This window comes from Perognathus longimembris, chromosome 12, assembly GCF_023159225.1.
Source record: "Perognathus longimembris pacificus isolate PPM17 chromosome 12, ASM2315922v1, whole genome shotgun sequence".
Classification (NCBI taxonomy): domain Eukaryota; kingdom Metazoa; phylum Chordata; class Mammalia; order Rodentia; family Heteromyidae; genus Perognathus; species Perognathus longimembris.
The window spans coordinates 26,895,073-26,912,872 of record NC_063172.1 but is presented as its reverse complement, the minus strand read 5'-3'; the positions used below and the strand labels follow the sequence as shown (position 1 = coordinate 26,912,872).

Below are 17,800 nucleotides of genomic sequence, written 5' to 3'. Positions count from 1 at the left end.
GGGCTGGGTATTGTTCCTGAGCTTTTGTGCTCAAGGCTAGAGCTCTACCACTTTAAGCAACAGCTTGTTTCCAGTTTTCTGGTGATTGACTGGAGGTAAGAGTCTCACAGACTTTTCCTGCCCAGGCTGGCTTACAACTCTGATCTTCAAATCTCATCCTCCTGAGTAGCTAGGATTATGAGCCACTGACATCTGGCTTTTACTTTGTTTTTTTGAGAGGGTCTCCACCATGTAGTCCAGGCTGGCCTCAAACTCATGACCGCCCCCCCTCCTGCTGGGATTTTGTGTGCCACCCTACCAACTTAAAAAAAAATAATAGTACATGACTATTTTGTATATTGTCTCCCTCACTTTTTCGGGCTCTCTTACATATACATAACTACTATTTCATTCCTTTATCTATACCTAAAATAAGGTATACAAAATTATGAAAGTATGAGCTCTGCAGATTAAATTACTAAAAATGAGCTATGTGTCATATTAAGTATGTTAAAGAGTATTTCACACTGGTAGAATACTAGTCATGGTCTTAAAACAGCATTCTGGCTTAAAACATCAAAATGATTTAAGGAAAGTACTTACAGCCATATCAAACACACATCGAGCATCAGACAGAGCATGTACATATACTTGAGATTCCTTGCACGCACTTGAAACATGAAATCTGAAATAGAATAAATAGCATACAAGGTACTTCCTGTAATTCTTTTTATTTGCCATGCTGATATAATTAATTATACATGCTAATATCACCAGATATTTAATGGAACAGTAGCACTTAACAAGTTACAATACCAGCTTTATTCCAAATGCCAATATTTAATACTACAATGTTGTAAACAAAATGTCTATCAGTTATACTTCATGGCTGTAAAATACAATACTGAATTCTATCTGACCAAATACAAAAGTGTGTCTATTGAACAAATAAACATTAACTCAATTGAGTAATATCCATTAATATTTTTGTTGTTGTTGTTTCTAGACCAGGATTCAAAATTTATACCTGATGTTTTCTTGCTCACTGGTTAGCACGCCACTAACTGGGCCATGTCTCCAAGTGCGCCATAATTTTTTTTAGTGATGTGACCTGGATGATCTGAGGTGTGGTACTGTGCCTTACATTAAGTTGATCAAATCATCAAACCACTTTTGATACTGGTTTCCTCACATTAAAAAAATGGGGGGGGGGGGGAGGCAGGAGTTTGGCCTAGTGGTAGATTGCTTGCCTAGCACGCATGAAACCCTGGGTTTGATTCCTCAGTACCACATACACAGAAAAAGCCAGAAGTGGCGCTGTGGTTCAAGTGGTAGATTGCTAGCCTTAGCAAAAAGAAGCTCAGGGACAGGGCGCCCAGGTCCTGAATCCAAGTCCTGGGACTGGCAAAAAAGAAAAAGAAAAAAGTAAAACAAAGTCTGATCTATTGAAAATTCAGGGATTAAGAGAATGAAAAACAAAAAAAATGATGCCAAGGGTCTGGGAATGTGGCTTAGCCTAGAATAAGTGCTTGCCTAGCATGCACATAGTCCTGGGTTTGATTCCTCGGGTACTACATAAACAGAAAAAGCCAGAAATGGCACTGTGGCTCAAGTGGTAGTGTGCTAGTTTTGAGCAAAAGGAAGCCAGGGGCAGTGCTCAAGCCCTGAGTTCAAGCCCCAGGACTGGCAATAAATAAATAATAAATAAATAAATGATGCCTATAACCTACATCTTGAATGCCATTTTAATTAGAATTCTAGCAAATCATCCCTGTTCAAATTAAAGGTTTGATTAAGCCTTAGGTGTGGTGTTTTGTATGCATTACATACATACTTTTCTATGTACACAGTTAGGTATGTATACTACCATACGGTGGTGTAATCTTAGCACTTAGGAGGTAGAGGCACAAGAATCAAGAATTTGTGGTCAGCCTGGACTATAAAATGAGTTTGAGCCCTGTGATTACACAGGGCTATCCTGCCTCAAAAACTACAATAGAGAAAATAAAAAGAGGATTTTAGGAATGGCTCTGTGGTAGGAAGCTTGCCTAATATATGGGTGAAATTCCATTGACTCCCTGTTCCCCTTGCCAAAAGGAATGTTAAATTACTCTGCATTTAGTATTTTGTCTATTAGGAGGGAATACAGAATTTACAAATTGGTATGAAAAAGGAGAAAGTATAATTTATCTTTTCTAAACAAACATGTATGTTTCTAAAAAAAAAAAAAAAAAAAGAGCACTAATGGCTTATCTCTGTAATTCTAGCTACTCAGGAAGCTGTTATCTCAAGATCAAGCCATGGCAGGAAAGCCCCTGAGACTCTTTTATCTCCAAGGAAACACCAAAAAAGCCAGAAATGGAGCTGTGGCTCAAGTGATAGAGCACTAGCCTTGAGCACAAAAAAGCTCAGCACCCAGGCCCTGAGTTCATGCCAGATGACTGGCAACAATGACAACAAAAAGTTACCTTTTATGTTTCATGCAAATCAATTATTAGATAGGCCATTTGTCATTGTAAAATTTAAAAAATAAAAATACTCACTTAACTCCAATTATTTGGACAGCAAGTTCTTTTGCACATTCCAAAAGATGCCTACAGTTCTTCAATGTAGTGCCAAACTTCATGTTACCCTCTTCACCTCCAATATTTTCTTCTGTTGCAATATGTAGTAAGACCCTAAGAGAAGGGGAAGATGATTGGGGCAGAGTTGGTTTACATCATCATCAGCACATGTGAAGCCTGAAGATTGTAGAAGTATGTTGATTATGTTGCCAGTGCTCCAAATCCAGCGATGGATGAATCAAGTGAACCTAATGAAAAACAATCCTGTATAGAGAAAAAACTAGCAATTAGGGCCTAAGGCATGAAGCTTACAAGGATGGGATTTTGGAAAATGCAGCAAGTTAAGACTGTTGTAGCTGGAAGAGTCAGTTGGGCTCTGTAATGAAAGACGACATTACTTTCAAATGAAGTCCATCAGTCCATAAATCCACCTAGAAAGACTAAATTGAATAGCAATGTCATTGATGTCTTTCAATAAAAAAATACCAGGGCTTTTTTTCTAGATAGCTAACCTTTAATCACATACTCCGAACTTTTTTTTATTTTTTTGCCAGTCCTGGGGCGTGGCTTCAGGGCTTGAGCACTGTCCCTGGCTTCTTTTTGCTCAAGGATAGCACTCTACCTCTTAAGCCACAGTGCGACTTCTGGCTTTTTCTATATATGTGGTGCTGGGGAATCGAACCCAGGGCTTCATGTATACAAGACAAGCACTGTAACCACTAGGCCATATTCCCAGCCCTGAACATTCTTTTACTAACTGCTTATACCTTATATCATCATTCTTTTTCAGGTGTGTATGTGGCAGTTCTGGGGCTTGAACTAGCTTTACCTAAGTTTTCAGTAATCCATGCTGAAAGGGCAACTTAACAGCACCATTAAAGTTAGTAAGAAATGATAGGTATACAAAGAAATTTAGGGGAATAAATACATATATTTGTAAGAACATGTAACTCACAATATAGCTATGTCCTTAATTTGGTGATCACACCAAATTCCTTCAAGTTAGATTACAGGTAATAAACTGCCCTTATTTTACCTTATTTCCAAATAAAGGATCAAAGTAGGCAATCAATAAAATAGTTATCTATAGAGTTCCTATATGAAAAACGCTAAGATTAAGTTATAATTACAATATATACATACTACTGCTATTCCCTAAGCCTACATTCATTCATTCATTTATATTTTCTCCGTCCTGGGGCTTGAACTCTGGGCCTGGGCGCTATCCCTGAGCTTCTTTTGCCAAAGGTGAGGTGCCCTACCACTTAAGCCACAGTGCCACTTCTGGCTTTTGCAGAGTAGTTTATTGGAAATAAAAGAGTCCTATGGATTTTTTCTGCCTGGGCTGGCTTCGAACAGCAATCCTCAGATCTCGGCCTCCTGAGTATTTTGGATTACAGGTGTGAGCCACCAGCACCTGGCTTATAAACCCACTTTTTTAGGATAAAGATAAACTGAACCCCTAAGTAAGAATGGTAATATTCTGAAGTACTTAAACTTACTTGGCATTTGGGTGATTACGTGCAATTTTCTTCAATTCAATTTCATTGTCACATGTCATGATATTTACTCCAACTTTTGCTGCATACTTTATCTGAGAGATTTGCTTGCAAGGACTTATGTAAATGATGTTTTCCGGAGATACACCCAATTCTTGTACTAAAGCCATTTCATTCTGTTAAAAAGATTTTGAATACTGTGATATAAAAGGCAAAATTTCATTACTACCTCCCATCCCTTAGTGCTGGGGCCTGAAGACAAGGGCTCTTCCACTGAGTTACCTTGAGCCCTGCAAGTCATCTTTGATTAGACTAAAATTATACTACTTGATTAAGTTCATAATCTGGTAATGCTTCCCCTTTGCTTACAAATATGTTATAGCCAGAGGAGCTTACTCTATAGCTAGCTCAAGCCTAAGAAAAGTAATTTAAGTTTTCAATTAGTAGAGAGAAAGGAAGCTTTTCAAGTTGTTGTCTTGTAGTTGTTTTAGGGTGGTACTTGGGTTTGAACTCGGGCTCTGTGCTTGCTAGGCAGGTGGTGCTCTACCACTTGTGCAGTATTTCTTTTTTCTTTTATTGTTTGAATAGCCTTTTGTGTTTATTACTGAGAGGGCCTAGAGACCGATCCTTCTACTTTGGTTTCTGGTACAGTTAGAGTACCAAGTATGAACTACATATCTGGCATTTTAATTTGTTGAGATGGGTGTCTCCTAATCATTTGGCAAGTACTAGCCCCAAACTGATCTACCCTATCTCTAGGAGTTTGAGTTTAGGTATAAGCCACTGTGCATGGCTTCAAGTTTTTGTTTAGTAAATAGAAAGCTTCTCAAAGACTGGTCACAAGCTTTCAAGCGTTTTTTAAAAAATGAGCTTTCATTAAATAATACTAGACTACATTTAACTTTTAAAAAGCAAAAACATCAAGCTTCTTGTACTTATTCTACTGGTGGGAGTAGCTAGAAGAGTGAATTCTAAAATGTTGCCACTGTAGAAAAAATAAGAAGTACTTACTTTGCTAGAACAAGCAAATCCAGTTCCAAGAGCTGCCAAAATCTCAAGTACAGCTGGAGTAGAGTTGCACTTCACTGTGTAAAATGGCTTTATCTGAGCCACTACATTCTGCCACTGACTGTGTTTCTTCACAATCTTTCCAAGATCCCCCACAAAAAATGCATTTTTCCCTGTCTGTCATGGGGGAAACCCAAAGAAACATTGAAAATAGATTACCATAAGTAGGAAACGCCAATCCCTTCCTATTTACACTAACTTTTAAAGCTTAAAAGCAACTAAAGTGATTGCAACCAAAGGCATGACTCAGTTGGCAGCTCACTAGCCAATTTGAGAAACAATCAGGTATTGAGTTTGAGTCCAGGACTCACATCCCTTGCCGCCCCCCCTCCCGCCAAAAAAAAGAGAAATAAAAGATCTAGTAAAGAAAAATAGATGTGTATGTGCACGCGCGTGCACACACACACCAGTATTGGGGCTTGAACTCAGAGCGTGGACACTGTCCCTTAACTTTTTCACAGCCACAGCTGTGAGCCACAGCTTCACTTTCAGGTTTTTTGGCAGTTAATTGTGGAGTCTTCTGGACTTTTCTACCTGGGCTATCTTTGGAGATCCTTAGCTCTTATGCCTCCTTAGTGGCAAGGACTATGGGTATAAGCCACCGGCACCTGGCTACGTCTAAGGTTTTATCTGACAGGAAGGGTTAAAGAGAAAAATGATTAAGAGAAAAGCTACCAACCAGGAGCTTCCTAACAATATGAAGGAATCAACTGCAGAATGGCTTTCCAGGTAGTACTTAATACAGTATTATAAGTGGGACTATTTTTTTCTTCCAGTTTGATGACAAATTAAATATTTTGAGTACTTTATTACTAAAGACAGGAGCAACATGAAAGCAACTCCTGAATAAAGTTAGGAGAAATTTGTTTCCATAAAGAAACAAACTCTGCTATGTTGAAAATGAACTTGTGGTTCAACTTGTGGTTGAGATGGGAAAAACTGGGAGTGAAAGAGGGGTGACACTGTCCAAAAAGAAATGTACTTTTTTTTTTTTCTTCCTAGTCCTGGGGCTTGAACTCAGAGCCTGGGCATTGTCCCTGAGCTACTTTTGTTCAAGGCTATCACTCTACTACTTGAGCCATAGTTATTTTTGGCTTTTCCTGTTTATTGTGGTACTGAGGAATCAAACCCAGGATTTCATGCATGCTAGGCAAGCACTCTACACTAAGCCACATTCCCAGCCCCAAGAAATGTACTCTTTACTTGACATATGTAACTGTAACTCCTCTGTATATCACCTTTATAGTAACAATTAAAGAAAATAAATAATGTGCTACTACATAAAGACGTTAACAGGGATTGGGGCTTTGGCGTTAAGACAACCTGAAAGGTTAACTGAAGGAAGCACTTTCATCAGATTAACATCTCAGAATTTAACACACTGATGTTTTCAATTTGTAATGTATGAGGTGGCACTTACCAGGGTATGTTCATAAACATAGTTATCAATAACATTTCCAAGGTTTGTTCCTTCATCCAACAGGCCAACGGAGTAGTTTGCATCGTCAATAAATCCTTTCATCTCAGCCGTATTCCACAAAGCCGAAAGTCATAAACCAGGAAAAACAAGAGACGGGCCACCAAGCCTATGTCTGGGTCCTTAGAATATGCAACAAACTGTCAAAATATAAGTGACATCCAAGTCTGTATTATTTCAACTGTTACAATTCAGGACTTTGAACTTGCTTAGTTTGTGTTTTGTACAACTTGAGCCGTGCCTCCAGCTTTGCTTTTACGGATTCAACTGATGGATCCCCCTCCTCCTGCCATGGGCTGGCCTCAAACTTCAATCTTCTGGATCTCAGCTTTCTGGGTAGCTAGGCTTACATGTATGAGCCACTCACGTACATCAAAAGTACATTTTTAAATATATATATTTTTAAAGTTCAGGGCTGGAAATTAGGCTTAGTGGTAGAGTGCTTGCCTAGCATGCATGAAGCCCTGGGTTCGATTCCTCAGTACTACATAAGCAGAAAAAGGCTTGAGCAAAAGCAGCTCAGGGAAAGTGCCAAGGCCCTGAATTCAAGCCCTCAGACTGGGGTAAAAAGAAGCTCAATATAATTCATTGAAAAGGTAATTCACATTTGTGCCATGTGACACAGCACTGCCAGGTAACTGCAGACAAATGTGTTATAAGTTTCTAAGTCAAAGTAACAGGATAGGTGGGGATGAAGAGTGACTTTAAGGGACAATCTGTAACTTTAATATTACTGGAACAGGGGCTGGGGATATAGCCTAGTGGCAAAAGTGCCTGCCTCGGATACACGAGGCCCTAGGTTCGATTCCCCAGCACCACATATACAGAAAACGGCCAGAAGCGGCGCTGTGGCTCAAGTGGCAGAGTGCTAGCCTTGAGCGGGAAGAAGCCAGGGACAGTGCTCAGGCCCTGAGTCCAAGGCCCAGGACTGGCCAAAAAAAAAAAAAAAAAAAAAAAAAAAATATTACTGGAACAGAAATCATGAGATTTGAATAAGGGCTATTCCCTCTAGTAAAGTGCCAATGTTTCATCTCTAAACTCCCCTTAAATCCTCAAACTGTTATTGGCTTAATGCTGTAGTGTTTACCTGCAGTCCCAGGAGTCAGGAAGATGAGATAGGAGATCTCTTCAACCCAGGATTTGAGTTCAGCCTGGGCAACATGGTAAAACCCATCTCCAACAATAAGTTGTTTATATTGGTTATTCAAAGGAGAAATTTCATTGTAACATTTCCATAATGCATATAATGTATCCCAATCAAACTTACTTCTTGCCCTTCTTATTTCCTCTCTTCTTAGAAGTGGGGAATTCATTGTGATTTACTCTCCCTTTGCTACCTCCTTCCACTAATGCCCTCCCCCAGGTTCTCCAAACAGAGCCCATTTTTGCTTTCTTGTCTTTTCTTTAATGTGTACTAAATGCACCAAGGGATTTCACTATGGTTTTCAGACTTGCATATATTTTAAGAATAATTTCTATTGCTTTCTCTTTCTCTACTCATCCAGCTTCCTACTGATCAACAGTTGAGATTCCTTATGCCATCTTCATATGTATATATATTTCCAATGTATTTCAAAATTATTCTGCATCTTTCTCCCTTCCCCACCCCGAATAGTTCCATAGTTAGAATCATGTTCTGTGTTTATACATGTGTGTTTTGTATGTATATGTACATGTCTCTGACTATATCCTTAAGATCTTTTACAAATGAGAACATGGTATGTTTGGCTTTTTGATATTGGTTTATCTAAGCTTAACATGATAAGGTCTAATCCCATCCACATTCTGGCAAACAAGGTGATTTTATTTTTCTCTATGGCCACACAATATTCATACGTGTATATATATATATAAATATAAAATGTTGCTTTTTAATTCATTCAATCAGATGTTAGGCATGTTGGCTGATTCCATAGTTTGGATACTGTGAACAGTACTGCAATAAACGTATGTATGAAGTATCTTTGGTATCTTCCTTCAGATATATGCATAATAGTGATATGGTAGGGTAGTAAGAGGGGTCTATTTTAGTGAGATGATATATATAGCGTTTTGTTGTGGTTTTTTTTTTTTTTTTTTGCTGGTCCTGGGGCTCGAACTCCCGGCCTGGGAAGCTCCCTGAGCTTCTTTTGCTCAAGGCAAGTGCTCTACCAGTTGAGCCACAGAGCCATTTCTGCCATTTTCTGAGTAGTTTATTGGAGATAAGAGTCTCATGTGTTTCCTGCTTGGGCTGGCTTCAAACCATGACCCTCAGATCTTAGCCTCCAGAATAGCTAGAATTACAGGCATGAGCCATTGGCGTCTAGGCCTGTGCCCAGCTTCTTGAACTCTTGACTCTCCATGCTTTGGCCTCGTTACAGGCAATAAAGTACTCTTAAGTAGTAGGACCTATTTTTTTTTTTTTGGTTGTTTTTTAAAGCTTCAGGTTAATTCCTGCCAATCAATCAACCAAACAAATCTTCCCCTCCTTCAGAATACCAATTCTACTTCAGGGCAGCAAATCCTGCTATAATAGGTTTATCTTCTTTGCTGAATGCTGCTGCTCTTTATGTTACCTTAGGAAATGATTGACATCAAGAAAAACAAACCTTCCAAATAGGATACTATTTACTGATGGTACTGATTTCTGGTTGTACATTAATAATGAGCACAGACCAGCTGTCTTGGCAATCTATTTTAAAATCTGCATAGCCTTTATGTCCTTGATTCCTCCTATCACTTCTTCAGCTCTCAACTGCTCCAAGCTAGAATTCACCTTGGGTGATGGCCCACGTCTTATACGCATTCTCCATCAGATGCCCACCGAAATGTTAGCTTTGTTGTTGCATCAAAATGAATTGCTTAATAAGCTATAGTATTGAGTCAAATTTCACAAAAACATACTAGTGATTTAAAGTTAGTATAAAGTTAAATGTTTTAAAGTTAAACTTAATGAGTTTAATTCCCATGAAACCAAAACATATTCAGTTCAGTTCATCAAATCTATTTCATGCTAAAATGTTGACGATATTGATTTTACTGGGTGGGTAATTTAGGTATATCTGCATGAGCCCTAAAACACAGTGAGGTCAAATCACTGCCTAAATATTCTTGAGTGCAATATCCAGACTGTTAATCTGGACTTAGGGTAAGGAAACAGATTTATTTCAAGCAATGTAGCCATCGTTTTTATGATACTGTACAGGCACTTAGAGTAATAAAAAGAAAATCATTTGAAAAGATAAATATGCCTTGGTAAAGATTAATAAGGAGTAAGGTAGGAACCTCCTGTTAAGTTTAGCACCACTAATTGTTTGAACAGTACCAGTTTTCATTTATTCTATCAACTAGATGAAACAAATTTAATCAAAATCTTTGGCCAAGACAGATATGGTGGCCTACATGTGCAATTCCAGCACTCTAGGAGGCTGAGGAAGGAGGATTATGAGTTTGGGGCCAGCCCAGGCTACAAACTAGACTGTCTCAAAACCGTATCTTTACTTTAATGAAATGCACTTTGAAATGCAAGTAAGTTTTTAAAATCCTAGTATCAGTTCATAAGTCTTTTATATTCTTTTTTTTTTTTTTTTTTTTTTTTTTTTGGCCAGTCCTGGGCCTTGGACTCAGGGCCTGAGCACTGTCCCTGGCTTCTTCCTGCTCAAGGCTAGCACTCTGCCACTTGAGCCACAGCGCCGCTTCTGGCCGTTTTCTGTATATGTGGTGCTGGGGAATCGAACCTAGGGCCTCGTGTATCCGAGGCAGGCACTCTTGCCACTAGGCTATATCCCCAGCCCTTTTATATTCTATTATATATGTAGCACTTACTCTTAAGAACCTTGGGTACTGATTATGGACCACCACCACAGTCAACTGCTGATAAATGCAATAGGTCTGCTTTTTAAGTCAGAACAAAGTAACTTCAATATCTTGTAGTTCAGGAAGGATAGTTTCTTTGTAAGAGTCAGTACTCACAAGAACATTAGGACCATTGGATAAGTCTTACCTGAATGAATGAATGAATGCCTATACATTTTTACTTTTTTGTGTGCCGGTACTGGGGCTTGAACTCAGTCAGGGACTCATGCTCCTGCTTGGTTTTTTCACTCAAGGCTGGTACTCTACCACATGAACCACGCTTCCACTACTGGCTTTTTGCTGGTTAATTGGAGATAAGAATTTCACAGACTTTCTTTTGGAGGGTAGTTTAGATCTCAGCCTCCTGAGTAGCTAGAATTACAAGTGTGATCCACCAGTGAATGCCCAAACTTTTCAGATTTTTCTACAATAATATCATAGGGGAAGATATATTCTTTCCAAGTATTTTCAGACTATTCAATCTGGTAGGTTCAATTCTCATTGACTGCTTAAACTAGCTTAAGTCTTTATAGAAGTAAGTAAGTAATATGCCAGGAACTGCTTAAGAAACCCTTGCAATCAAACTAAGTTCAAAACAAACAAAGCCTACCTCTCCTGTACTTCATCCCTAAAAAACATAGTTTTCTCTTTGTGGAAATCCAATGTGGATCTCTTTAACAGGACTTATTTCATCTCCACAATCAAATAACAATTCTCAGACATAAACTCTATGGTTATTAACAAGTTCATTCTCATAGACCCCAACTTCCTATTTTTTCATTTTCTATTTATCTAAACAGCTTACATGCTCCTTTACTAATAAATATCCCACACCACCCTCAGGAAATCACCAGTTCCTTAGATCTCAGCCTCCTGAGCAGCAAGAACAACAGGCCCCAGCCACGAGAACCCAACTAAATAACATATTCTTAAAAGCAGCTCAAAGAAGCCAGGTGTCAGTGACACAGCTGTAATCCTAGCTACTTAGGAAGCTGAGATCAGAAGACTGCGGTTTGAAGCCAACATGGCCAGGAAAAGTCTGTGAAAACTCTTTACTACATTACCAAAAAAGCCAGAAGTGGAGCTGTGGCTTAAGTGGTAGAGCACTAGCCTTGAGTACAAAGCTCAAGGAGAGTGCCCAAGCCCTGAGTTCAAGGCCCAGTACTAACAATAACACATACAAAGTAGTTCCAAAGGAACTTTCTACTCATCATCTGACTTACGGAATTCAAACTTCTTTGTACTACTTCATTTAAAAAAAAAATAGCTAAAAACCTTCATATTCAAATAGTAAAACTCAACTACTAGTTGATTTAAGAGTTAAAGCTAGGTCCAGAAAAGTTCTCTGAAACAAATAGCTTCAAAAGAAGTTAGATCTAAGACATTTTGAGCCAGCAAAATGAAATGCCATGTGGAAGCCCAGTATTTCCAATAATCAGAGACAAGTAAAAGCAAAGGTAGGCTTACCTAGAATCTTTCCCACTCTTCAATATTACATGTCCATCTCACTGAAGTAATGCTAAAGGGAGTTTAAAAACTCAGAAATCTTTGCTTATTTTCTTAATTTTAACAAAAATACACTATAGCTGTCATGAAAGACATAATACATATTTGCCTTAAAGCAAAGGAAGAAGTATTAAAGGAACAAGTATTAAGATATTAGGGGCTGGGAATACAGCCTAGTGGTAAAGTGCTTGCCTTGTATACATGAAGCCCTGGGTTCGATTCTTCAGCACCACGTATATAGAAAAAGCCAGAAGTGGTGCTGTGGCTCAAGTGGCAAAGTGCTAGCCTTGAGCAAAAGAAACCAGGAACAGTGCTCAAGCCCTGAGTTCAAGCCCCAGGACTGGCAAAAAACCAAAACAAAACAAAAAGATATGTATTATTTAACAATATTAAATGAAAAGTCACAGCATGTTCTAGGGAGCCAGAATGAAAATAATCACAGAAGTTTGGGATGAGCACTTTACACAGTTCCCCAAATTCAACAAATTAGCCCACTTAATTTTTAACATCAGGTTACTCCAAAACCTTTCCATCTTTACCACTAAGAATGAGGTCTCAAACCAAAGTATTACATGGGTTTCTAGAAATGTTCAGTGGCTACAAATTGCCATCATTTTTTCTGGTTTACATATATAAATCAGAAATAGGCCTGATTTACTAGCTGTAACATATATATGATGGACCACTGTTAGACCTTGACTACATTAAGTTTTGACTACATTATGTAAATCTTAAGACTAACAAAATGCTTTCATTTAACAGCAAATTTATTTTTAATAAAAGTCCTGTTTATTGTTATCAATAATTACTAAGCTGTGTCTACTCACAAGCACTTTCACGGCTAGTTGACCAACCAAATACCTTTTGATATGTAGCTGAGAGAAAACATGGGTTTATTTAACACTAGTAAGAGTTTCTGTGACCACAATACTACTTTTGTCAATAATTTCTTCTTGGACTCATAGGTGTTAAAAAAAATGAGTAGCATTTCTCATTTACACCTTTATATTGGTGTTTCTGATAATACATTTCCCATGAAGAGCTGCCAAAAGAAACGAACGTTCCCAAGAACCACAATGCTCCCTGGAGCCTTTCATGAGGCAGTGGAGTCCTCATGTTCACTGGGAAGGTAGCTCCAAGAGTAGTGGCTGGGCACTTGCCTTGTTACACACCTGCTACAAAGGCTTCTACAGTTGACTGTACTTCAGAAGAAACTGACACATCTCTCAAATAATCACAAGATAATTCTGGCAGCAACAGCCCACTTGACACCAAGCTGGATGAATATGAGTCTTGGGTTTCTGAAGTGAAGACCTCCCTGGAAGTAGAACAGGGAGAGCTGAAAGGTTGAGAGTATTGTTTCAGAAACACCTAAGCAGGAAATGCAACCTCAATAAATTAACCTTGTTTCTAGCAGGACTTTTGCTCACTAGAAATGAAAAATAGTTTGAAAATGTACACTGTTATTCTGAAGATGCATTTCTACCTTTACTTTTGATTAAGCACAAGATGACTCAGCACTTAACTCACAACTTGAAAAAAAAAGAGAATGATTTCTAAGCCCACCTTACATTCTACCTTCAACAACAAAAAGTTACTTACCACACAGAGTAACTTTAGGAGTAATTAGCTAGAAGCCTCTACAAGAGGCTTCCAAAGGATGATCGCTGGCACTACAGGTGAAGCTTAAAGGTGTTTTAAACTACTTAAAAAAAAAAAAAAAAGCACCAGGAAGCTAAACACCGAAACTGGCATGTTAGTAGGAGTTGTAATAAACTTCTGGCTTTTTTGGGCTTATTGGAGATAAAAGTCTCCTTTCTGTCCTACCTAGTTTTGAATGGAGACACTTAGCTCTCAGCCTTCTGAGTAGCTAGGATGATATCTATGTGCCATGGGCACCTAGCAAGGAATTGACTTTTTAAAAGTAATAAATTTTATCCAGGTAATGTTTGTAATCCCAGCTACTCAGAAGGTTGAAATTGGGAGAATCTCCACAAGGCTGGCCCAAATAAGACCCTATCTCAAAAATACTGAGAGCAAAAAGGGTAGAAAAGCATGGCTTTAAACAGAAAGGCAACTGCTTAGCAAGTGTGAAGCACTGAGTTCAAATCCCAGTATGACTAATACTTTCCCCCCCAGAGCTAGGGAGTCTAACTCAGGGTGGCTTTCCCTAGGCAGGGGAGGCACTCTTACAACTACAACCCCAGCCCCTAATTTTAATTAGTTCTAAGTTATTAAATAGCCACCTATCAAATGGCTACTATTCTGAACAGAGCAGTTCTAGAGGATAGTTTCCACACACCTAACAGATTAAAACGTAATAAAACATCCCCCAAATGTCTGCTCATCATAAGCTGACAAAGCTAGGCAGTGAAAGTAACAAAATTCCACAGCAAATAAAATCCAGAATAAAGATTCAAAGTATGGGATTCTATATATAAGGCAAAAAAAAAAAAATTAGGTAACAAGTCACTGGAGTTTGTTCTGACTCCTGCTGTAAATAATTTATTACAGGTATTTTTAAACCTCATAAAAGCTGGTAGATCTTGGGCATCTTTAACCTAAACAGTCAATTCTCGTAACAATATACTGGATACAAATATTTTCTATTCATGCCATGAAGACAACAATGGATCAGAGAAAAACATGATTATTAAATGTCTGCTTCTGTTTGCAGACATTTCCTTTAAAAAGTTCCAAGATGACCCTGGAATGAAGCAGGACAAAATAACTGTGTTTCCTGGGCCTTATCTGTGAATACTTTACCAGAAGAGCCTCCTTAGACTTATCTGAATAGTGGCCAACCTAGAATAGCAACCAAATATACCTTTTTACAAACCTTTCTTATGCAATAAATGATTTGCTCTAATAGGAGTTAAGTGTTCTACAATGTTATTTTTTTCTTAAGGGAGGAGTGGAAACTTCAAATTAAAAACCCTGAACAAGACCAAACTGGGTGATGAAAAGCGTGATTAAACTAAACAAATTGGTAGTCATCGTAAGTTTTCTCAGCCCAACTCTCCTCTGTAATAAATCCAAGAACCACCCTAAAAATTGATCTTCACTACTTTTTGTAACTTTTCTGGCCCTCCTAAAGGGGGAAAAACTTGCTCAAAGAAAAATTATGCTGCCCTTTTGGTTCTCTGAGCATCACCATGGGATTGGCAAGAACAAGTGCCTTACAAAAGGCAGGAGCCAAGAAGAAAGTGGTTGATCCATTTCCTAAGAAAGACTGTGTATGATGTGAAAGGACTGTCCATGTTCAACATAAGAAATGTTGGGAAAACACTAGTCATGAGGACGGAACCAAAATCATATCTGATGGCCTCAAGGGTTGGATGTTTGAAGCGAGCCTTGCTGATCTGCACAATTATGAAGTTGCATTTAGAAAATTTAAGCCAAATACTGAGAATGTTCAGGGCAAGAACTGCCTGACTTCTATGGCATGGATCTCACATAAGACAAAATGTGCACATGGTCAAAAAATTGCCGACCATGATTGAAGCTCATCTTGTCTGTTGTGTTGGTTTTACTAAAAAAAAAAAAAAAACCACAACTATCTGATATATGCAAGATGTCCTATGCTCAGCATCAACAGGTCTAGCAAATCCAGAAGATGATGGAAATCATGACTAGAAAAATACAGACAAATGATTCAGAGAAGTAGTTGAGTAAACTGATGTCTTTATTATGAAAGTAAAATAGTTGGAGAAGCCCAAATTTGAACTGGAAAAACTCATAGCGCTTCATGGTGAAGGTGGTAGCTCTGGAAAAGCTATTGGGGACAAGAGCAGTACTAAAGTCAAGGTTATTAATAGTGGTTCCTAAAGATAGGAACCACCAGTCCAAGAATTCATTTAAAATTAAAATATCGACAAATAAAAGACCTTTTTTTTTTTTTAGCCAGTCCTAGAGCTTGGACTCAAGGCCCGAGCACTGTCCCTGGCTTCTTTTTGCTCAAGGCTAGCACTCTGCCACTTGAGCCACTGCGCCACTTCTGGCCGTTTTCTATTTATGTGGTACTGGGGAATTGAACCCAGGGCTTCATGTATATGAAGGCAAGCACTCTAGCCACTAGGCCACATTCCCAGCAAAAGGCCTATTTTTTGGGGGGGGGTGGGGGTGGGGGGAATATTCTGTCTTAAAAACTTCGTTATATTACATCAGTACATTATTAATTCACTTTATGCTTGTACAAAGTAGTTTTCCATATAGTTTATATAAGCAGAAAGGTACCATTCAATTGTTGTATGCATATCAAGACGATAAACCTACTTAAAATATACCTGCTATTTACTTTTTGTTGTTGTTGTTGTTGTTAAGAGGAATAGGGAGGGGAGCCTGAATACTTTTTCATGCATGGCAGGCGCTCTTGCCACTTGATCCATGTCTCTATTTCTTCTGGCTTCTTACTGATTAACTATTTCAAGGCTGGAGCTCTACCACTTGAGCCACAGCTCCACTTCCAGCTTTTTGGTGGATAATTGGAGATAAGAGCCCCAAAGACTTTTCTGTCTGGGCTGACTTCAAACCTTAGATCTCAAGCCTCCTGAGTAGCTAGAATTCCAGGTGTGAGCCACCAGTGCTTGACTCGTAGTTTTAATCGAAAACCAACCACCATTAATGAATATTCTGTTTACCTTGCTTGTATCACAGTACTTTAAATTACCAAATCAAATTTCCCTTTGTCCATTATCCATCACCACTCCCCTTTTCTGACAACATGTAAGGAAATCACATTAGCAAATTCATAAAGAACATTTTCCTAGTTAAAATAATTAGGTAGGGGGCTGGGGATATAGCCTAGTGGCAAGAGTGCCTGCCTCGGATACACGAGGCCCTAGGTTCGATTCCCCAGCACCACATATACAGAAAACGGCCAGAAGCGGCGCTGTGGCTCAAGTGGCAGAGTGCTAGCCTTGAGCGGGAAGAAGCCAGGGACAGTGCTCAGGCCCTGAGTCCAAGGCCCAGGACTGGCCAAAAAATAATAATAATAATAAATAAAATTAAAAAAATAATAATTAGGTAGGGGCTGGGAATATGGCCTAGTGGCAAGAGTGCTTGCCTTGTGTACATGAGGCCCTGGGTTCAATTCCCCAGCACCACATATACAGAAAACGGCCAGAAGTGGCGCTGTGGCTCAAGTGGCAGAGTGCTAGCCTTGAGCAAAAAAGAAGCCAGGGACAGTGCTCAGGCCCTGAGTCCAAGCCCCAGGACTGGCAAAAAAAATAATAATAATAATAATTAGGTAGGGTAGGTATTATTAAAATCATGTCTAAGCTGTGACACAAATATTTAAAATGCTTTATGTCCCCACATGAACATTAAAGTCAGTTAATGACAACGAGGTGTTGTTTGTTCAATCCACCTGCAAAGAAATTCTACTGGAGTACTCCCTAGTTCAAACAGAGCCCCTTATGGCTACATGCTTTGTTACTATTTGGATTGGTCAATTTTTAAAGCAATACACACACACACACACACACTGTGCATACATATTATTTAACTTCTCCAAGAGAATGTGAGTTAGCTCTCTAGAATCACAGTATTTTGTAGAAAAATGTAGGAACATTAACACTAAGTGGAATAGGACAAAAATAGCCTAAAGGAGCTCAGATTCAGGTCAAGTTTTTCTCCTAATTAGTTTAGGTCATTAATAAGGAAGTGATAAAATATTTTTTAGAGCTTTTTGGATTTCAGACTTATATGAATAAGGGATTGTAGAACTGTAGCTTTACAGCAAAGCATCAAGTTCTTTTAAACATATTATAAATTGTACCTGGACATAATCTTATAAAAGCTAGTCAATCTGGCTGTCAGAATAAGAATAGATGTCTTTTGCATGTCATCTGTTCCCATTCTCTCCCCTCACA

The 17,800-nt window shown here is 38.7% G+C and overlaps 1 protein-coding gene across 4 annotated transcripts in view; it reads right to left on the bottom strand.

Annotated features, from left to right (window-relative positions):
- The window catches only part of Azin1 (antizyme inhibitor 1), a 33,296-nt gene that overhangs the window by 6,133 nt on the left and 9,363 nt on the right, over window positions 1–17,800 (bottom strand). For 2 of the 4 annotated variants that reach the window (XM_048358496.1, XM_048358499.1), the window contains exons 3-7: window positions 6,531–6,727; window positions 5,054–5,227; window positions 4,046–4,218; window positions 2,523–2,657; window positions 583–664 (exon numbers count right to left, since the gene is read on the bottom strand). In XM_048358496.1, the coding sequence (XP_048214453.1) occupies window positions 583–664; window positions 2,523–2,657; window positions 4,046–4,218; window positions 5,054–5,227; window positions 6,531–6,632 (666 nt within the window). In that variant the 5' untranslated portion in view covers window positions 6,633–6,727. Of the gene's footprint in view, window positions 1–582; window positions 665–2,522; window positions 2,658–4,045; window positions 4,219–5,053; window positions 5,228–6,530; window positions 6,728–13,087; window positions 13,246–17,800 lie in introns of all 4 variants that reach the window. The other 2 variants (XM_048358498.1, XM_048358497.1) reach the window with 2 other exon arrangements.